This window comes from Achroia grisella, unplaced genomic scaffold, assembly GCF_030625045.1.
Source record: "Achroia grisella isolate CSIRO2021 unplaced genomic scaffold, CSIRO_AGI_Agris_v1 utg840, whole genome shotgun sequence".
Lineage (NCBI taxonomy): Eukaryota > Metazoa > Arthropoda > Insecta > Lepidoptera > Pyralidae > Achroia > Achroia grisella.
In genome coordinates, this window is record NW_026713038.1 from 488987 (window position 1) to 512408 (window position 23422).

The following is a 23422-nucleotide window of genomic DNA, read 5'->3' on the forward strand; positions in this document are numbered from 1 at the left end:
TTGTCATGATGCATTTAGAAGCATGTCCTTAATAGGGTGTTTCGGCCCCTAAGGGTTTTTGAGTTGAGGTCCAAGTCACTACTCGTGTCTTATACTATCAAGACAAGTAGTCTGTGACATGTTTGTCTTAAAAATTGAGATACTTGCGTCATCTATATCTATTTATGTATAGATAGTATAAACAATCGAATTATAAAATATTTTTGTATAATTTTATGAGGAATTAATATATAAAACAATGTTACTTATTCATTGTTTTGGATATATAAAAATTTTTCAATACAGGCGGTACTTTAAAATGTAAAAACGAATTTATAAAACAGGGTCGCACTATAACTATGCCCCGGACCATAGTATCAAGCTTTGTTTTTTAAATACTCACTTCTGTGCTGTGGCGCTCTTGTTTATGGATAGATTATTGGCCAATTGAGCGAGGGATGAGTCTAGATCCCCTGTGAGGACCTTCCCGGGTTGTTGTTGAGGTTGTTGACCTGTAAATATAAAGTTTATGCATATAACAGGATTTTTATTATTGTAAAATATTTCTTATGGAATAAGATTTCAATGACAATATTTGGTGCAATGTATGTGCAGAAATACTGACAACTATATTAACATCAACGTTTTTACATGTACAAATGTATGTGCAAATAATTTAAGAGAAACTCATATTTTGTTGCAGACCACAAAATTTAAGTGTTATGTATTATTAAACATAAATACACATATGCTATTACAACACAACATAAAATATACAACACAACGAAATAGCTTTATTTACACAGACTATAAATTAACAACGCAGCGCTAAAACAGTGCAGGGCTTGATTAAAAAAAAAACCTGCAAAGCAAAAGTGTTACTGGCGTCTGGCTTGAAATAAAAAACTAAAACGAACGTTCCATCTAAATTTCAAATTTCGAACCCATGGCTGTCATTGGCATCATCGGTTGTCGGGCCGGAGAACCAAACATCATTGGCTGGGCCATCGGCATCGACATGACGTCACTGAACGGCTGCGATGGTATTGGTTGAGGTTGTTGTGTGATCGCTTGATTGGATTGTTTGGCGGGAGAGCCGCCGAGGGACATACGCATTACGTCCTCGAGGTCATCGAACGCGGATTTGGGTTGTTTAGATTGGACGGGGGGCGGGGGACGGGCAGGGGATGCGGATATCGGGGCAGAGGGGTCTCCCATACCCATGAACGGGTTAGCCGCTGCAGCTTGCATGAGAAAATTTATATTATTATTAAAGTTGGATGTACAGATTATAAAAATAATTATTTACCCAACACCAAAAATAGAAATAGAATGATTATACTTTTAATATTAATAGAAAAAGGAAAGAGTTGCCATATGATTTATTACTAAAATGAAATTGAAATGTTAAATCAATAAAAGAAAATGCAGTATTAAATATTTGCGAAGCAATCGACATGATGAAACACATATTTTTTAAAGTAAAATCAGTTATGATTAGACACTTAATAATTTTACTAACCGCGGATATTATTATTCAAAATATTATACAAAAATAAGTTTTATTTTCACATATATTAAAACTATAATAATTTGATTATTTATTTATATTTATTCATAGAAGACACTTTTCGCCACTTATGTATGATAATATTTTCTTTCCTTTTACCTTACTGTCCAGTTCAGCAAGCAGTTTCAGCAGAGCAGAACTGGTTGAAGTGCTCGACAGTTGCTGTTTATAAATCTGTTTGTTAACATAATTTTTACTTATTGTGGTTCATATGGTTAAAGAATTAATATAATTACTTGACACTGGCATTTAGATACGCGATTTTAAGTTGAAGATGAAATAATAACACATTTATTTTCATCAAAAATAAGGTAATTTGAATAATCATATGGCAACCCTATGCGTGTATCTACAAGGACAAGCGCCTCACCTGTTGTGTCAGTGTTACTGAAAACATTAGAGAAGTTAGCCTCGGACACAAATGTGTTGTTCGCGGGTTGCGGCGGGAACGTGGCACCGAAACCGTTGCTCTGCTGTTGCCAAATGGGCGGCTGCGCGGGCGGGGCTGCTTGTGGGGCGGCTAAAAAGTGTTGCCATACGTAAATAACGATGCAGTACCCAGAAAATGTCGAGTTTTCGCCTTTATGTAACCTAATATGTTAGGTACAGTTTTAGTGTTGTTATGTACTGCATGGATATTTAGTATTGTACTTGCTAAGAAATATTGGTCTTTACGCAAATGTGACTGTGTTTAATTATGTGCATGTACCATACCATCCCCAGAAGCTTGGGATGTGCTTTTATAATACAGTGTGAGGGATCTATCCTAGTGTACATTATGTATCTAAGATATCTTTTTAATATCTGGTGACTTAATCTGTAAGTTTATATTGTATAAATTTAATTAATAAATAAATATATAAAGCATATGGTCATATTGTGAAATAATCTTCAAGAATTACAATAGTTTTTGAACATATAATAATAGTGGCTTAATGAGATTGTGTATAGACAATCATAACATTGTATGGACAAATACAGTAAGGTCGTATTGTAAAATTGTTTCATTACTATAATAACTAACTATATAAGACAGAATTGGAGTATCGTATCAAGGTTTAAAGAAGGTATGATAGAAGATCGTAGAAGAGAGAAGAGAAAGATCTCCACAGACAAGAGTGTTGCTCTTAAACAGTTGCGTTATTTATATAAATAAATGGCAAGTTTTTTTTATTTGAATAGGGAGAAATCGAGCTTTAATGGAACGATGACGTTGACGTATTTATAAATTAGTAGTAAATTTCAGTGTTTGAAACAATATATAGATCAAACTATAGTACGAATTTTGTTTATGTCCGTATTGTGTTAATTTTTATATGCTACATTACAGTATTTTACAGATATAAATGTTAGATTACGAAGCACTGTATTAAAACAATAAATTAGGTAGACTGTTGTTTTAATTCATTATTTCTGTTTTCTTAGGCCATTAGTAATGTTCGTTATTAAATCAAGAAATATAATTAATTTATTAATCATTTTCGAAATTTATATATAGAAATCCACATTATATTGTACAATTATATTTTTTATCCATCACATATACATGCATTCTTAATAAACTTTTTTTATCATCATATTAACAGTAAGATTAATAAGTACTTTTAAATATATTATAAATAAAAATATATGTAACAATTCTAGATCAATATATACTTTCCAAAACCAAAATATATTGAACTTACCTCCAAACATATCTGCGAAGGGGTTTCCTAGCGAGAGGAGATCATCGGAGGCCTTGCTTGTCTGGCTGGCTGTATCTGAAGGAGTTGGACCAAACAGGTCTACAATAGACTGAGTTTGGTTGACTGCTGGCGCGGCAGACAGGAACGGATTGTTGGCTGCTGCGCTTGTTGGGGATTGCACCTTATTCTGTAAACGTTAAGATTTATTTTTATTCGATTGCAAGTTCTTATTTTGATACCATCACCGATGTAAGCATGATGAACTTTCTGAAAACAATGAAAATAGAGCCAAAACCACATATAGCTTACGTCATACAATCGCGTGACGCTGACATTGAAGGATATTTAATTATTTTTAAACATATTACGTTAGAATACCACGACATGATTAATTAATTTATTTAGGAAATATTTATAATATAAGATTTCCGGAAACATTGCGATCTCATTTATACAATGTACAAATTATTTTTATTATTTTCAGGCGGACCTTTAGTTTGTTTTCTAATTAAACTAACGGTTCATCTGATGGTAAGTGGTAATCGTCACCCATATACATGAACAGCACCCATCACATTATCACGTGACGGCTATTATACACTTCTTATAGAACTCCATTGCAGGTGCCCAAAAAGACGAGACAGAGAAAAACTGTTTAAAGAAAAATAAAAAAAAATCTCAAATTCTGAACTTAAATTCTTGTCTTAGACGACACTTGGTTCCGACGTATGTGGCTATTTATGTGGATATTTAAACAACACAAATAATGAAACAAAAGCAAGGCTAAGGTGAAGAAAAAATACATAAATATTCACCATAATTTATAATAGAATGTTAAAAACACTAGTAACATAGCGTGAGTCAGTATTAATGAGTCACACAAGTTTATTTGGTAAATAAATATACTACTTCATATATTACTAAATAAATTATAGCTATATTTTATTTTTCAATAAGTATGTTTGTTTATTTGGCTATTGTCAGGAGCTTTAGACCTGACCTGACACTGCGACCTACATAGATCTATTGTACACGCCCTTTTTTCAAAGTTCGCTACCTAATCCCTTCAGAGAAAAGTACTGAAGAATATTCTTAGGAGCGATGTTTTTATGTTACGATAAGTAACATATTTAGTAAACAATCATAGTTAAAAATATAATTTTGTTTTGTATTATATATTTTTATACATACAAATATGTAACTTATATATATGAAGTAAAAGTAATTGAAAAATGTCTAATTGCTATTGAAAATCAATGTATTAATGGCGACAGACTTAAATATTTTATAATAAATTTAAATAAATAAAAAATAACACCATTCAGTCCCAAAATGAGTAGAGTTCGTACTATGGGTACTGAACACATTTAATCACATTTATTTAGAGACAATATAAATAGAAAAACACCTAAATACAAACACGAATATGATACTCATATACCCAAATGTTTGATAGTGCAGGGCCCTAACTTGTTACTGTGAAAGGCAAATATTTTTATTTACATAATAGGTATGGCATTCAAGTTGGCGGCCAACTTGATGTTGACCGTCACAGAATACATAACCCTTTATTGAAATTAATTTAATTTAAGCAATGTTGAATAGTCACCACAAAGTTTTAAATCGCTCATTCGGAAAGCGGTCTCATCACCAGAAGAATGAGCAAGTAACTTGTGTTTAGCTCTTACAAACATACATGAATAGCACCTTGTACACCACGTTATCATGTGACGCCAATATTAATTGCCATTGTTGAAGACAATGTGTCATATATCAATATGCCAATGTGTCATATTGATATTTAGTATTAATATTTGGTGAATAGTTTTATTACGAAACAACATATATTGGCGAATGTTTAACAAACACAAAGCCTTCCCCATTACTGTTTCTTACTAAGATAATAGACAGTTCTTCCTCGCTGGCCGATATTTCTCCTTGTAACACATAAGCCTGTAAAACATTTTCTATAATACTATCTCGATGTGTTATACATGTAAACCTTCCTCTTGAATCACTCTATCTGTTGTTGCAAAACTGCATTAAAATCCTAATGCATAATTTAAAAGATATAACTAATCAAAGAGCGTCGGCAAGTTTATTTTATACTATGTAAACAATCATACAATTTAATATATTTATTTTTGTGACTGGAATGGCAAATAAGCTGACGATTGATCTGATCGTTAGCGGTAACCATCTCCTATATAGTAGAACAGCTCTGTGGGCATCACGTTATCATGTGATATTTTACTTATGCTTCGCCATTCTATAGGACTAAGATATTACGCCTATTATAAATAGATAACCTTGGACAATTAACACAGCGCCATCTAATCCTACGGTAAGCAGAGCTTGTATTATGGATACTAGATCACTGATATAAATATAAAGATACTGTTATGATTTATCATAGATATTATATTGATATTATCATGATTTATTTTATTTTGATACAATCATCCAGGTAATTCATACCTTATATTGGTTCATGGCTGCTTCCTCTTCAGCCAAGGCTTGCTGCTTCAGAGTATCATCAATGAACAGAGGTGAAGCACCATTGGGCTGGTTATCGAGCCGTGTGGAGGCGGCTGCATTGCCGAATGATGATGAGGTGGACGATAGGGCACCCATCACGCTTGCTACGTTCTTCTGAGCACTGGAAGAAAGATATATTTTGAAATATATAAAATTGTTGAAAAGTTTAAAGCAAAATGAAGCTTCAAGCAATATGTGTTATGTAATGTTCAAACTTATAATTTAGATTGATTATGGTCGAATTTTGACCGCTGGACGACCAATTAATCGATTTCTATTTTACGATCAGCCAATTTCCTGGTGTCAAGCCTCATAAAGCTCATTTGGTTCTAAACATTTTAGGAAAACAATTTCAAAATAACACATCTCTTTCCATAGAGCCTAAGTATGAGTTTCAAAAGAGTTTCTTGCCCATTCTTTTCAGGTATATAAAATTCCAAACTGTTTCAGTTAATATTTTTTATATTTCAAGTTATTCAGAGATTTATACCTGGCGGTTTGTGTGGGCGTGTTAGCGGCTGAGCCCTTCTTGCCCTCGAGAGCAGCGAGGTGTCCTTCTAAAGCATCCAGAAGACTGCTTGGTGCTTTGGTGAGATCAGGAATGTCGCCCTTATCTATACCCACGTTCTCTGCTACCTGTAAATTTGGAGGGTATAGTATTTAGTATGTACTATACAAATATATATGTATATAACTATATATATCGTTTTAGACGAGTCAACGGTATGATGATATGTATTATATTTATCTAATTAAATTTTATACTAAATCGCCTCTACACTGCTTCAATAAAGTTAAAATAAATAAATAAACCTAGATACATAAAACTGTGACCAATATCCTGCCCTTTTTATGTATATGAAATTGGAACTGCAAATAAGCTGATAGCCCATTTGATGGTAAATGGTAACCTACAACCGAAACACATCTCACACACTAATAATTCAAGTTAATATACAATACCTTCAAGAACTCTCCGACCCTATCCATCCTGATAAGGAATTTCTTATAGAGGTCTAGAGCCTCACGGGCATTCTTCTTGTTCATATCGAAGTACTTCTCTAGTAAGTTTATGATGCCATCGTTGTAGCATGCGAACAATCTACAAATAGTAATCATAAATAAATAATATAATAAACATAGTATCATGTTTTTATAAGATTACTTTAAAAAAATACATACACTATATTTTAATCGGTACAACAAGTAAAGAATCGATCAAGTAATAGCAACTAAGAATTGTTTAAATATATAAATTTAAACAACTCTTACTTATATGATATATATTATAATAATATGAAATTAACTTCCTAATAAACTTTTCTTTTTTTTCAATTTTATATTAATATACCCTCTAGTATCAAGTTAGCTGAATTTGGGTTATGGGTTCAAGACAACTGATACAATATACATACATTGTTTTTAAATACGTACATAATATTGGGTGTATATTACTGATACGAACAATCATACTCATGAATACAAATGTTTGCACCGTGCAAGAAATCGAATCCGAGATCATCGGTAGTAAATCTGTGTACAATAGCACTAGACCATTGAGACCTACAATATATAGTATCCTAAGCATCTAAATCCAAGACTCCCACTCCCAGGGGGAAAGTGATTGTTAGTAACACTGTCTAATAACTCCATTGTTAGCAATGGACCGGCCAGGTCAGGTCTACCGGCTCTCCTAGTAACCACCCAATTCCTGGTGATTTGCCTCGATGGACTGACATGACTGCATGCTCATTCTATCTCTATATTACCGCAGGCAAGTGCACCATTCTATTATCAATCATTCCCAATATCCCCAGATTATTTACACACCTGATAAGATCTCTGAACAGCAACATGAAGCACATGCTGATAACTCCATTGGTGAGATCATTGGCCGTGCAGTCAAACTCCAGCAGCCCGTCCAACTGCGCCTGCAGTACTGGCAGCGTTTTGAGCAGTTTCTCTGCGTTCATCATGCGTAGGGAACCCTCCTCTTTCCTGCGTACACAAAACATAAACTGTATTATTTAATATATTTTAATTATTTTGTGTGTGCTTTAAAATACTTTCAAAATTACATATGTACTTAGTGAATATGAGAGAGCTACGTGCCTGCAGTCAAACCCCTACAGGAGTTTTGCAGGATATTGATTGTAATTTCAGAACAAACCTCGAAATAACAGTAATATACACTAATTACGTTCATAATCATTTCTGTCATTGATTCTACATCATACAATCAACAGATTGAAATAAAAACTTAATATTTTTTATAAATACATACATATTATGTACATAGGAAACACTCAGACTGATACAAAGTCATACTCAATAATACAAATGTTTGTATTATACGAGGAATCGAACCCGTGCGTGGTCTAGTTAACAACCAAACCGCGAGATCACCGAGGCAGTATGCAGCATTATAGATACAAAATAAATCTTACCCCCTTTTGACTTTGCAGAAGTCGAAGGCGACGGTTCTGTATGAGAGCGCCTTCTCATTGAGGTACTTGGCATAACGCCTGATGAACGGTGACATGTCATAGCCTGGACATAGTTCATTATATAAGTCTGCAATCTATTAAAAAACAAACCATGGACCACATAGTGTTACTTAATTTGACACATCGTTAGATTATACACTGTTTTAAATTTGACCAGGTCTACTAATGACCGCGTCATCATGGCGATCAATAAAAATAAAACGTAGTTAAGATCCCGTGATTTTTACGGATTGTTATATTTTTTCATGTTATTTATATATATTATCTTGCAATATAAATTTTACTCTAACAATATGTCAACGTAAAGACTTTATTTTCCATGGTTCATACAATTAATGGTATACCCGATGAGAATTTAATGAGACCCATAATTTGAGAAAATGTGCATTGATCTTTTGCGACTTTGAATATTTCTGAGAGAGAGATATCAATATTTTATCTCTATCTTCCCCATTTTTTATGAAATAAAAAAGTAAGTACATTCATAATGATTTTACAGACTCTTTTCAATTTCATAAAAATGCAGTCTGCGTTATCTGTCAAATTTCAAACACAAGCAATTTTTTTTCTTTTTTTTTTTAATGTTGCCTTGTATTAATTCTAAGATAAATTTGTCTTTACAGACATAAGTCATAATTTATCACAAGAAAAATACGCTTATCCCTTTTGAAACTCAAGAGAATTTCAATTCAAATTCGAAAATTTATGAATGTTTTGGTATTATTAAAACCACATTGTAGGATTGTAGTTTTAATTCGTTAACGAAGCTTTACATATTAACAGTGTTTCCTTTGAAATTTGACAGGTAATACAAGAATCTAGTAATATTATTTTTGGTATATGCCCCCTTTAGTACGACTTCACATTATAAACTAGTCCAATTTATAGGCCAGCTGCATATTCAATTGTTAGAAAAATTCTAAGCCAATACGTGTTATATAGCTACTAGGTATCATTAACTCTTAAGAAGCCTGTAAACTGTCAAGTTGTTTGAATCAAACACGCATATCGCAGACCTAGTACACTACTGAAATAACTGAAAAATTACAATCTTTGGAAAATACACTCTAAAGCTTTAGCATTAAAGTCTAATTTCAAAAACTGAAATTACGGAGTTAGTCCAGTATTGTACTAGTGCGATACGTGCTGCTTGTAACATGGAGTATTTACATCCCTGTCACACAAACGGCAGTTACATGCCTGATTGAAACTTCCATTTCACTCTAACACAGATGATCGTGGTTGAGATTTTTTTTTAATTATGAACATATTTATTATAATACATATGCAGCCAGCCTAAATGAACTTAATAATAATGCATAGTGCAAACGTGCAACAAACAAACATATTAAACGTGCAATGCATTACAGAGTGCATGTTTACAATACGAGTGCAAACTAATGCAACATGATAAACGAGGTTTAAGTGCTAATCAATCAGGTGCGAGAATTAAACCAACGTTAATGTATTGTACTATCATTTTCATTGCTCTATTGATTACAATTAAAAATCAATTAATGTTTTGTTAATTGCCAGTTTTTTTTTATATTACATAGAAAACAAACATACAGATCATGTAACAGGTATATACACGCAAATATGATATTTAAATCAGCCTGACTTAACTGGAAGGGATAGTTACTATAATTGATAGATTATTGCAAATAAGTTTATTTATTTAATAAATTAATTGAAAGAAAATTATTTTAAATATGTTATATTAAGAATTATAGATATACTATTAAGTATTTTGTATAATTTCTGAATAAAAATTAGAATAAGAATATATTTATTACGTTCTTTATCATGTTCAAACTTGTACTCTTTAATTTCTGTTACTAATTTTAATTAATAAATTATAAAATTTATAATCATATTACTTATGACTGAATATAGCATATCAGCCAACAGAATGGTAACTTCCTTAGTTTTCATTGTAACCGAGCCAAGTCGAGAAATCTAGCCATAACATTATATGGTGCAGTTGGCCTTAGTCCAGCATCTGCCTTATAGTTCTACAGAAGGCATGGTTCTACTATAAATTGAGCAATGAAAATGTATGAAAACTTGTATGGTGCAACAGAACGAGATAAATACACATAAGCGGGCGTAAATATATTATAACCTTCTTTGATCATTTTACAAAATACACAAAGTTTACATGATGTCTAATGTTTTAAAGATAAATTAACTATTATTTAATTTAAACATTTAAAATAAAATACCACTCCACAAACACAACAGCAAAAACCAAAATTTTGATATTATTAGATGTAAGATTCATCATTTTTGTCAAAATTTTTATATTTCTTTAGTTTATCTTTTTGACAATAGGTTTGTGTTGCCCAATACACCACTTACAGTTAGCAACTTTTTTCAGTTGTTTCTGCTAATCTGCTTCAAATTTCAATTTTGTAGATGCCGTTGTGTATGCGGAACAGTGCAGATAAATAATTACTGGTGAACTGATTTCTATTAAAATACTGATATAAAATTCGTAACAAAGATATTTTTATCTAACCCAGTTCGTCTGTATCGTGTTTTCGGCTAATACCGTAACCAAAGAACGACATTGCAAGCACATACATGCCTACAAAACAATAGAATGGTTACTGAAAAAATTAAAAACTAAATTGAGTTCGTAACTATATTTTATAGCCCGGTATTTAACCTTTGGTAAAATACAGAATATTACTATAAAAAATCTATTAATTAAACAAAAACGAAAACTGTAAAACATCTCAATATATATATTTAGTACACCATTAAACAAACAAAAAAAAAACAATACTTTTTTTTTAATTTTGATGATTATGAAAAAATATAGCACCCAGAGCCAAGCGTGTCGCTATTGTAGCTACACTACAAAGACGGACAATCACAAAAGCCGCCATTTTGTATTTTTAACTCACCAATTCGGGCACCGGCAGCGCCTTCCGTAAGCGAGAGAAAATAGAAAAATTCAGTTAGACAGTTAGCATAGTGCAGTGTTTCTCAACCTGTGGGTCGCGACCCCAATAGGGATAGCCTTTAAATCACTAACTTAGGCCGCAGTTTCATCATAGGCCCTTAGTTGGTCGCCAGAAATTCTGAAGTTTGGGGTCGCGTATTCAAAAAGGTTAAAAATCACTGGCATAGTGCATGCTGTGTCAGAAGAGCTTAAGATATTTTTAAGCTCATGACTCAGTTCAATGTGTAATCCACTAATGCTATTTACTTAAATTTTTTATAAACTTATAATTAGACTAACAATAACATTAATATAAACAATAATATTAACAAATAAGGGAATTTGATAACTTTATAAGGGTAGGTAACATAACCACTAAAAGACCTAATACAGTAGGTAGGTTCTAAAAACCGTTACAGTATTGAATATTTTTTCCTTCGGGCTGATTTTTTTATATAACTAGTATGGCAAACAAAGTCTACCCACTATACGATTACTTGAATGACAAAGGTGCATGGCAATAGTTGTTCATGCACGGGATTTTCAATTAATGTTAGACATAGACACCTACATAAGTATACAATGGAAATGATAATGATTTTTGATTTGCTCTATATACATGAACAGCACAAACATAACTTCTTTAGTGTAGTGTCATATCTCCAATACCCAACCTTTTTAGTGCCATTCTTATGCCCCGATGGAAAATCTCTAATAATAAAATTAAATAATTTAAATTCACATTCCATATAATTATAATAAAGAGTCAATTTTCGAATTGCCCCATTGGCCCCCTTAACAATTAAATTGTCTCCATGTGGGGCGTACTACCCCACGTTGGGAAATACTAGTTTAATATATTCCCAACGACAAGCTTTGATTAAGAAAATCTCGCGTATATATTTAACTTATGACTCTGCCACTCTTTGTCATACTAGGTCACACTCCGTCAAGCCTCTCCCCTGAACATGTCACGTACTTTATTGATTACGTCTAATGAAAAACAACAAACTGCTCTTATACTTACTTGGCAGTTTCCTATTAACATCGACATTAGAATATTATGTTATCTATAATTTTCTATTTATCATTACATTTTAAACAACAAAGTCGCCGCCGCTGTCATTTCGCTTATATCCTGTTTACGCAACGGATTTTGATGCAGTTTTGAGCAATAGATAGAGTGACTCATGAGGACGGTTTATATGTATAATACATGCGTGTTATAGTATAGAACAACTCGAGAAATTCAAATATTTGTAAGGCATCCGTGCGAACGATGGGTCGCTAGTCTACAATAAACGTCGAAATAATTTCAAAACTTATGTACATATCAATTTAGATAACATAGGTAATGAATAAACTAAATTTGATAAATATAGATAAAAGTCCATTTCGGTGTATTTTTACCTGTTCATTCTTATTAGGCTAAAAGATAATATAATATAAACTGATGTATATAGCAGGCTATAATAATACACTACGCTAACAAAAATATGAAATCGACTTCAAATGTAAAAGAATAAAGTTCATTTTGCATTTTTTTACTTAAAGCAGTGTTATTTCTTGCCGTCACTTTTCACTAGATAGTTTTTCAATAATTTAATATCATGGTGCACTGCCCTGCACGATTGGTACACACTTGCATGGCGAGAGATCAGTCAGAAGATTATAGGATAAGCATGAAGTCAGATCATAGTGGCGAACTGACCATAAATTAACCACGGTGGTTTCTAGGGGAGGGAAAGGACCCAGTTTATAAAATACCCTACATAGTTAGAAATGGGAGCAACGATCACCGAAAAACCACTTCCCCGTCCTTCGAATAGTAAAAATATACTAATAAAAGATAGAACAACTAGACAAGAAAAGTTGGAATAAAACTAGAGCTAAAAGGAATCAGGTAGGATTAAACTAAAATTATTTCCAAATACTAAGAAATGGGAGCACTTGTCATCCATTACTGAAAACTCACTTTCCCGTCCATCGAAAAGTAAAAAAATAATCATAAAAGATAGCATAGAACCAGAGCTAAAAGGAATAGGTACACAGGTAAACAGGTAGGTTTAATATATTGTTAAAAATACTAAAACTAGATTATTTAAAGGAAAATCATTTTAACTGACTAAATTGTATTTGCAAACAACCTAGACAAATAGAGAAGTGCCTATAAAAACCTATAAACATTTGGATTCGCTTGCTGAATCTAAATCCGCCTATGCCTCTTTCAATTCTATTTTTTTAAGTCCACGTTCTTTATCAATTAAGAATGTGTTAAATTAATCATTATTGCTTGCATGGCGTCAGTAATGTATTACCGCGTTTTAATTTAGACACATGTCTATGATTAGGGTTACCAACTGTTCCAATTTAATAGGGATGTCCCGATTTCTGAGCGCTGTCCCGTGTCCCGCGTAAGAGTCTAATCTAATGAGATGCTAATTGTTCACGTATATATATTTATAAATGGTATTTTCGTTACTTCGTTGCTAGTTGCGTTCTCATCGCGACACTTATTATGTGACTATGGCCTATGTCTTGGTATTCTAAAGTAAATGTGTAAACTTAATTGTTCATATATAATTTATAATTAAATGAGTTTAATGTTTTGTAATCTATCTCACTAATCTGTAACAGTTAATATCGTTTGGTAATTCTTTTGTGGACTTCCGCGACATAGGTTCGCTAAGTGCGGGCTTCAATTAATAACAACTATATTGTACTAATATGTAAAATTAATAAAATAAATGACCAGTTGGTAAGAATTTTCTGAGTAGGCAAGTAGTTTACCCGGCATACAGGTCAATAACGTCAAAAAAATTACAAAACTATTCTTGTAGAATTATTATTTCTTTGCCTGTCCCGATTTTTTGTCCTGAGAAAATCATTAATAAAGTTGGCTAGCCTAACTGTGACGCACTATACTTGGTCTAGTCTAGACATGGCTCTACATTCTCGTCATATTCACAGACGTCAAGTTTATTAACGTAAGAGCATACACTACGAAGTACTGTCGAGTTAATGGGAATGCTTTTATATTAAAGAACTTGTTTAGTAATTTAACGTGCCTATTGATTACGGCTGGTCGGTACGGATGATTACGAATTGCGGGTTCGATTCCTCGCACGATGCAAACATTTATATTCATGAGTATGATTGTATCAGTCTGGGTGTTTTCTGTGCACATGATTATAAAAAAAATGTATTTAAGTACTTTAGTATTTAATGTACCGGCTTAGCATGTGACTAACGTCTATAACGGAATTGTCCTGACAATTCCCACGACGTTAGATGATTTTTTATAATAACAACAATAAACCAGGGTTTATTGTTGTTATTATAAAAAATCATTTATATGATCGTACTTTTTATCTTCTATTAGAAATATTTGTATATTTGTCCTTTATATTAACGCATTAATCAATTGTCCTAAAATTAGGCACACACAAGTATTTTTTTATTAATTTAGATATACCATAATCTATTTAAGTACCTATATTATGTATTTATATAACATATATATTTATCTGGTCAATAAAGATATTAAGAAGCCACGAGCGACAGCTAGTTTCCCGAGAAACTGAGAGAGAAAAAAATTTGTACACTTCAAGTACGATAGAAGCATAGACACGTATGACCATCATATTTTGTGAGTATAATTTGTCTAGCAAGTGGCTAGCAAACTCATACAAGTACTTTCGAAACTGCACCGTCACCACTTCTTAGAAATATAGAAGCAGCTAAGTTTCCGTATTATTTAAAACTAGCGAACTCGTCCCGGCTTCGCACAGATGCATTAAAAATCTTTTAATTTCTTGGCTTGTTCTATACCACATCACGCATGTATTATACATATAAATATTCCTCTTGAATCACTATCTATTGCTGAAAACTGCATCACAAACTGTTGCATAATATAGAAAGACTAGCTTTTGCTTTGCCTTTGGGGGTAGAATTAATCAAAATCCTTTCTTAACGGATGCCTACGTTATAACATCTACCTGCATACCAAATTTCAGCCCAATCCGTCCAGTGGTTTGGGTTGTGCGTTGATAGATCACTACGTCAGTCACCTTTGAGTTATATATATTTAGATATAAGCGAACAGACAGCGTCGACGACTATGTTAATACTATGTAAAGAAAAGATTTTTATACGATACAGTAATTACAAGTAATTGTAATGACTAATGAACTGATAACGGAAGGTCTTAGAGTTTTCCTGTTCTATATACGAGTAGCTTACGATCAATGAAAAATCCATAATTATATTATGTGAATACTTAAGATGAATGATATAAATAGTTAGATACAATTTTTTGTCAATACAAACATACTATACATAGAAAACACCCAGACCGATACAAACAATCATACTCATGAATACAAATATTTGTGCGTGCGAGGAAACGAATCCACCATGTTCAGAATTAAAGCGCTGTGGTAAACCGCTAGACGTCCTGTAATTATTATTTCTACAAAACTAAAAGCAAATAAAACACTTTCAAAGCTAACCTATACAGATTTATGTATAATCCGAACAGATAACGACTACCCCCGTCAATGTACAAGGTTATCAAAGCCATTTGCGATTCATTCACATGAAACATAAAATGTCTGGTTATATCATCCGCCACGCCTCATTCATATCTATCTACTGATAAGCGACTGGACAACATTGTTATTGAATAAATTATACAAAATATTAATACTCCACTCATCTAATACCTACTCTAATACTTTAAACGAGCAATCCATACAAATGTTTTTAATGGATGATAATGGATTGCCGCAACCGCTTGCGCTAAAGGTTTACGCTTATTAGACAGCAGTGGAGGATGATAAGATGAGTATGAGGTCAAGTCAGTTCGACCATCGTGGCAAATTCACTAGGAACCTATCACAATGAATTCCATGACACGCGTGGAGGTCAACCTGACTGTAGATTGCTAGTAATGGGGTCATTAGTCCACATTATAACATTCCCAGGAAGGGAGCTTCTCGTAATGAGAATCCGAATGGGCGATAGATTAAAAAAACAATAAATATCACTATTTAAAAGTGCTTTATTTGAATAAAGGATTTTCTATTCTATTCTATACATTTTAACGTTCAGACTATTAAAAACTGTATCTCCGTAAGTTCCGTTTGCATAATCTGTGTATGAATTTTTAGTGTCAATATTTGAGAAATTTTGTATTTTCCATACTAAGATCAACGCAAACACGGTTATTTACTTAAACTATTGCGTTCATTAACACGTTGAAATATATTAAAATCAATTAGGTAATCCTTGTGCGATGACGGAGTTTAAATATGTTAAAGCCGACGAACACTTGAGGGTAAGCAGTACCCGTAGTATGAAAAAATAGACTTGTAATTTTTGTAAATGCCGTTGGAAAGTACACACTCATTACTGAGGACGTAAAAACAAATACATAGTACTAGCAGCTATTAAACCTCCTTCCAGATTGTTTTGGTACAAAATTAAAAATATAAAAACTATCGCTCCTAAGAATATCCTTAGTAGGTTTAGATAGCGAACACTGAAAAAGGTACTTACACTGAAAACTTTGCCTGTCGCAGTGCTACAGGTCTAAGCGCCAAACCCTTATTAGGGGGTTTGGCGGAGGAGAAAGGGGGATTGTTAGAAAGAAGAAGACGCAGTTCCCTTGAAAGCCATCATGATAAATTTCTGGTGTATTTCTCCAGATAGGCTAACAGACCTAACCTCATGTTCACGTTATCATCCTCCACTGCTATCCCGCCAGCGTAAACAATTAGTGTAGGCATTATTCCATTATCATTTCAAATAAAACTCCTTAGTAAATGAATAAATAATCTCAGAACAATTCTCACAGTGCAAACTAGACCCAAGTTAAGCTAGCTAAAGCTTGTGTTATGGGTACCAGAATACACCAATACTCATGAATACAAATGTTTGTGCTGTGCGAGGAATCGAACATCGGAAGTAAGGCGGTGACCACCGAAGCCGTCAAAATATAAAATACCGATTTGATAAAATCAGCATTAAAGCGAATGAAGCCGCCGGTATAAGTTAGTAATCTATATTAATCGCATATGAAGGTGTAAACAGGTCAGTGTCATATTATGTTGATCAGTTGCATACGATATGCATAATATTGTTTTGTTATGGCTTTATTTACTGCGAGTGTTGGAAACTTGAATATATTTTGAAACTAGTTTGTTTGTATTAATTTATTGTACAATAAAATTATAAATAAAAGGACACAGTCCACTTAAAGAATATGCAATAGCGGACTTATCCCGAGAGAGATTATTTTCAGTCAACCTTTGAGTTACTGATAGGAATTGTGGAGTGGTGGAAATAGGTACAATAGAATAGAAAATCATTTATTCAAATAAACTTATATTAAAGCACTTTTGAATAGTCATCACATTTTTTTTAATCTACCGATCATTCGGAAAGGTGTCTCATCACCAGAAGAACGAGCAAGAAACAAAATAAATAATACTAGTCTCCGTGCTTGCGAAGTTGCTTGTATGCACTTTACTTTCCACGTATTACAATAACAGTATTGAATATGTTACATGACTAAGAGGCTTTCGGTGGTCTAACGGTTTACTTCGGATCGTTATGGGTTCGATTCTTATACGACAAAACATCTCATTACACATTATACAAATATAAGTAAGAATTATTGCTTGTATTGGGTCGGCAATGCGCAGTTGACACCCCAGGTGTTCCAGGAGTCCATAGGCTACGTTAACCGTTTTACCTTCAGATAGTATGTATGCTGTTTGCCATCTTCGTAGTATAAAAAATGGTTTAGTTTTTTTATGTATATTTTGTATGCTATTACAAAAAAAAAATTACTTTATCGTTGACTAGCTTCACTGCTGTTTACTGAGTTATAAATGTCGCATTGTAAATCCTGGGAATAATTATTATTTAATCAATTATAAAAAAACCGCCCAATAGGTCCATATGATAGAAAATATTGGACTTTACCTCCTTGTTGTCTCAAAAACTACAAATGTGGTTGTAAATAAGGAAATATATATTTTGTTTATTTTTTTTTTCACTTTTTCCTTGAATATATAATATTACATTTGTTATTCCTAGTATTCTGCAGCGATTTCATACAGCGGAAGAACAAATATTAGGATACGATACTCGTAAAAAAGTCGACTAACTTATTCTACTTTACAACCTCCATAGTCTACCCGGTTTAGACACTGCTATACTTTCCGACAGTTCCGACTTCAGTTCCCGCATAAAATAATTTTTTTTCTCTACTAATACTGTTATTTGTTTTGTAAATCTCCTACGTAACATTATCACAGTTAAAGGAAAACAAACTTTATTAAAGAGATAATAAATGATAGCAAAAAATCACAGGACGAGGTCGAGACGAGTCATTGACCCGGAGGTCATTGGTCAATAAAGTATACGACACATGCCGAATGAAGTATTATGATTCTGTACTGGAATAGGCGCCAAGTTTATTTGGCAACTAGTTATTGCTCTCGGCTTCGCACTAGTTTTTTGGATAATAATGGAATGGTTCACCCGCCTGCGTTAACGGGTTACGCTAGCGGGGCACCAGTCGAAGGTGATACAATGCGGAATTCACCAGGAATTTATCACGACGGTTTCCAGAAGGAACCGCGTGGAGGTAAACCTAACAAGGTACATTGCTAGCAATCAAGATCATCAGTCCACATTAATAACAGTTTTACTATGGAACAATGGGGATTAGCACGATTTTAATTATTCTAGGTATCTCTAATTTAAAATTTTTACAGATGTAATAAATTTTAAGATGTCTTATGGATTTCCCATTACTAAACAATAAATCAATTCTTTACAATACATAACATGAATTTAGATCTTTACAATACATAACATGAATTTAGATATCGCCTGTTTGCAGAATGACGTAAATTTTCTGGCCTTGAACAATGTAGGCTTGCATTCGATGTTGTACAACGCGTCCCTGCCACGTTACCATGGTTACCACTAACTTTTATTCATATTAAGGTGCCGCCTACTTTTATTTTTAGTAAACCTTCTTACCAAAGGTTATCTCTAAGAGATTGCGATAGGGATAAGACCGCCTTGTACCGCCTGTACCTGCTTCTTTATTCAATTTTTGTTTTATTTTTCACTCTATTTCTAACGTTAGTGCTATAAAGAATTGTGCACGATGCACATTTATATATATATTTTTATTGTTTATTATTTTATATAGAAAAACCATTGTATATTGTCACTTCTTATTTTATCTCCCTGACTTTCGATACGTTAATTATACTTTCTCTTCCTAATATCCGTGTTTTTATAAATACATTTACCAGTATAATATTTACGTTCTTTGTGCTTACAAGTTTTATAAACATTAAAAAAATCGAATACCGTCTTATCATCGCTGCAATGCATCATTGTGGTAATAATAAGTGTAGGTAATAATATAAATAACATGCTACCAAACATAATTTGTATTTATTTGAAGTGAATCTTCTATATAAGCGGGGTGTATGTAGGGTATTTCGGTTACGAAAAAGCGTTACCGTCGCTTGGAGGGGGTAGATGATATATCGCGAGATGATATATTGTGAGAGAAAGCGCATGGCTAATGGCGGCGGAGAGAGGACGGCAACGGCAGACCTTCAACGTACACTTCTACTATGTCTCTCAGCACAAATTCCATTTTTTTTTATTATATACGATTCAATATATTATTTATTCATTATAAGCATAGAGTTTAAAATGGTTTCTGTTGTTATAACTTGTATATACAACATTATATTATTAAATCCTGTAAAACGTCCACCTTAATTTATGCAGGGGACGAACTGAAAATGGGATTAAATGCGAATTCAAGGTGCCAACATGTAGGTATGAGAGAAAATCTTTTAAGAACCTTTAATTGTATACTGTAGGGTCTATATTGAAGTGACATAGGTAGCTTAAACTTATATAAAAAACAAAATTTTAATTTGAAACTGAAAATATTTTTGACTAGACCAACATTATCTAAATTATATAAGATAGATTTAAACTCGTATGTTATCGAAAGTTATAGAACATACATAGTTTATGTATGTCCTAAAAATTAAGAATATAATAAGAAACACACTGTATACTCGGACCATATTTTGTACTAATGTTAAAAAATACTTTATTTTATTAGTTATTGCTATATATATATTTTAAATATATTGTATACTATTCATACTATAAATTCTGTTTACTCTAGACCTCATAACGGTCTGTCTAATATATATCCAATTAAAATTTTAGTCTTACGAAATTATTAACTTATTAGAACATCGTTTCATTATTGAAATCAATATCATATTTAATTTACAGTATATAAATTTATTTAAAAATAGAAAATTTATTAACATACCTTGTACTCCACTTTTATCTAAGAAGTTACTTAGTTGAAACGTAGAATTACTCGACGCGAGGTATTGTGTAAATCTCTGAAACAGAAAGAAACATACGTATATTAGTAAATCTACAGAAATTTACGGAGGAGAAAGAAATTTTGCACACTTATAGTTTATATGGAGGAGTGCAGAATGTTATGTTTTTTTAAATAATAAAAAAAAAATACATTAAACCAATAAAACCATATATTTGACACACACACATATATACTCATTTGTTTACTGTAAAGTCTGTGGTCAAATTGAGAATAGATTAACATTGTTTGTTTTTTATATTATTTGTCTACAGTCTTACTGAATGTTAAATTAATTATGGTCGAAATTGAACCATTGGGCGACCACTAGTTACTATAAAAATAGAAACTTATTGAGTAATATATAAAGCAATAAACTTGTTTCATTAACATTTTAGTTGTAATAATGTAATTGTCCTTTTAGAGCAATTTTTATTGATATTTCGTATTGTATATGTTAATTTAACAAAGCCTTGAGTCAAGAGCGATCATATTCGAGACTACGATTTAAACAGATTTTGATAATTAATATTTCTAATTGCTCTACTTGAATTTGTTTACATGGAAATTTCATAAAATTTGTATGTAGGGATCCCTCAGACTAAAGTCGTATCCGTCAGGCAAGAATTGGCTTTCAGCCGCTCCATAAGTCCTTCCGCGGGTTTGGAGTACCATCTGTACTCTTCCCCTATCGTTCGGCGAAGCTGTAAAGGCCAGCTGCGGCCAGTAGCATTAGAATAGTTCGAAAAAAAAGTTAGCCTGGTAAACCCTATACAATAAGCAGATATATTTACTGCGTAAATAAAATACATAATTTGTGGCCTAAATAATGCTAAACATGGACGTGGACCATCCCACGAGTATTGCGAACGGATTCACAATAATGAAGAAACCTTTTCATGCCTTTTTATAAATAGACTAAGCTGTACCTACATTGAAACTTGGAAAGTCGATACGAAAGATTAAAATATATAAACGTTCTTGGATGGACGCACTAGATAAATATGTCGTTAAAACAAAAACAATAATAATATTTCCTGTTTTATGAAGCATTGTAAATTTAATACAATAGAAAAAAAAAACAGAAAAAGACTATCTTTAAAATACAAATTACGAACGAACAACATAAGAACATACCTACGAACTTGCGATAAGTTTTGTATAATATGATATACCTACATATTGTGCATAAAATAACAAAATAGAATAAAATGTGTTTTCTAGTGAATTGAACGTCTCTCATTTATTATTCTTATACTATTCTATCCCATTTAAAAGAAAGAGAAAAAGGCTAAGTTAACTACGATAAATATCACTTACTAGAAAGATCTACCCCCGCTTTCGCATGGCTACAATTATTATTAATTATTGTCGTAAGAATGTATGTAAGGTCTTTTTTTTCATTTAATATAAACCGTGTGATTCCGTAGTTTTTAAAGGTGTAGTATTAATATTATTTTAAATCAGTTAAGTACGTTTCGAGTTTATCTAGTACATAACAACATCAAATAAGAAAGAATTTATACTACATTATCATCGAGCGACATAGGTTGTGTTTAAATTAAAAAAAAAAACATACATCATAGACATTTAGAAAAACAGAATTTAAATGAAAATAATTCACCTGTCTTTGTCTGCACTGTCTTAGGTTGCGCTAGCCGTGGTCACGGGCAAACTGTTCGATCATTATCATTTTCGCGAACATTGTGATAATATATACTAAACGAATGTTTTCAGTGGAGAATATTCTTTTTAATCAAATTAGATCACATCTCGTCATTCAAAAATAAGGTGCGCAGTGCGCATAATGACGAAAACATGTGAAAATCTATTAATTTATTAAAACTTCTACAAAAGAAAAGAATTTAGTTCATTCACTATATAATGACAGTGATAGCTAGAACTAAATCGAGTTACGAGCTATGAGAGGTAACGAGAGAATATTTTAGCTTATAAGGCCCTTTAAAGTTCCCTACAAGGTTTTTCAAAGCATTCACTGAACAAATTTCCCCAAGGGAAGTTAAAAATATAAAATTTTTTTGAAACCATCCATTCAAATTTTGCGGTGACACGTGATCGTTTCGGTATGACAAGTACAAAATATATTACCAGATTTCTAGTTTGTTACTTAAAAAGAGATCCAGTTCATTACTATTCTACTTTTACCACCTAACCCTGAACAATATGTATCGAATATTAATTTACATTACTTTTACTTTAAATAAAAAAATGGCCGCCATCTTCTTGAGCAACATTCTTATTAAATTAAGAAGGACATCAATATCCACGTCGCTTTATTGACACAAGTGGTTACACTGTCGTAGTAACGTCGGTATTATTATGAGGCGTACCGTTGCCTCCAGGGTTACCACTCGATCGGTTTTGTGATACATTCCTGGTGAATTCAGTACGATAAGCTAATTGACCTGACTTCAGGCTCCGCCAGCCAGCCCCGCCAGTGTATACCATTAGCGCAGGCGAATCTACCATATTCAGCCATAATAATCCAATCAGCAATATTTCTATTGGTTTTGATAATTATGGAATGGTAGCAGCAGCCCCGCCTGCGCTAAAATATATGCAGGAGGGGCACCAGTGAAGGATGATAGAATGAACATCATGCCGATTTCAACCACAATGGCTACTGGGGGAACCGCGTGGCGGTCGACAGAGTACATTGTTAGTAATGGAGTCACATTACTAACAATCCCCTCCCCCGTTCGGTTACATTAACGGGCA

General features: G+C 32.7%; 1 protein-coding gene across 5 annotated transcripts in view; it reads right to left on the reverse strand.

Moving 5' to 3' along the window:
* LOC131852099 (phosphatidylinositol-binding clathrin assembly protein LAP) overlaps positions 1-23422 on the reverse strand; it is a 46466-nt gene that overhangs the window by 9929 nt on the left and 13115 nt on the right. For 3 of the 5 annotated variants that reach the window (XM_059202729.1, XM_059202727.1, XM_059202730.1), the window contains exons 3-13: positions 20627-20702; positions 11192-11212; positions 8220-8322; positions 7603-7770; positions 6736-6874; positions 6263-6408; positions 5713-5893; positions 3235-3421; positions 1920-2069; positions 924-1223; positions 383-491 (exon numbers count right to left, since the gene is read on the reverse strand). In XM_059202729.1, coding sequence (XP_059058712.1) covers positions 383-491; positions 924-1223; positions 1920-2069; positions 3235-3421; positions 5713-5893; positions 6263-6408; positions 6736-6874; positions 7603-7770; positions 8220-8322; positions 11192-11212; positions 20627-20702 — 1580 coding nt within the window. The remainder of the gene's footprint in view (positions 1-382; positions 492-923; positions 1224-1919; positions 2070-3234; positions 3422-5712; positions 5894-6262; positions 6409-6735; positions 6875-7602; positions 7771-8219; positions 8323-11191; positions 11213-20626; positions 20703-23422) is intronic. The other 2 variants (XM_059202728.1, XM_059202731.1) reach the window with 2 other exon arrangements.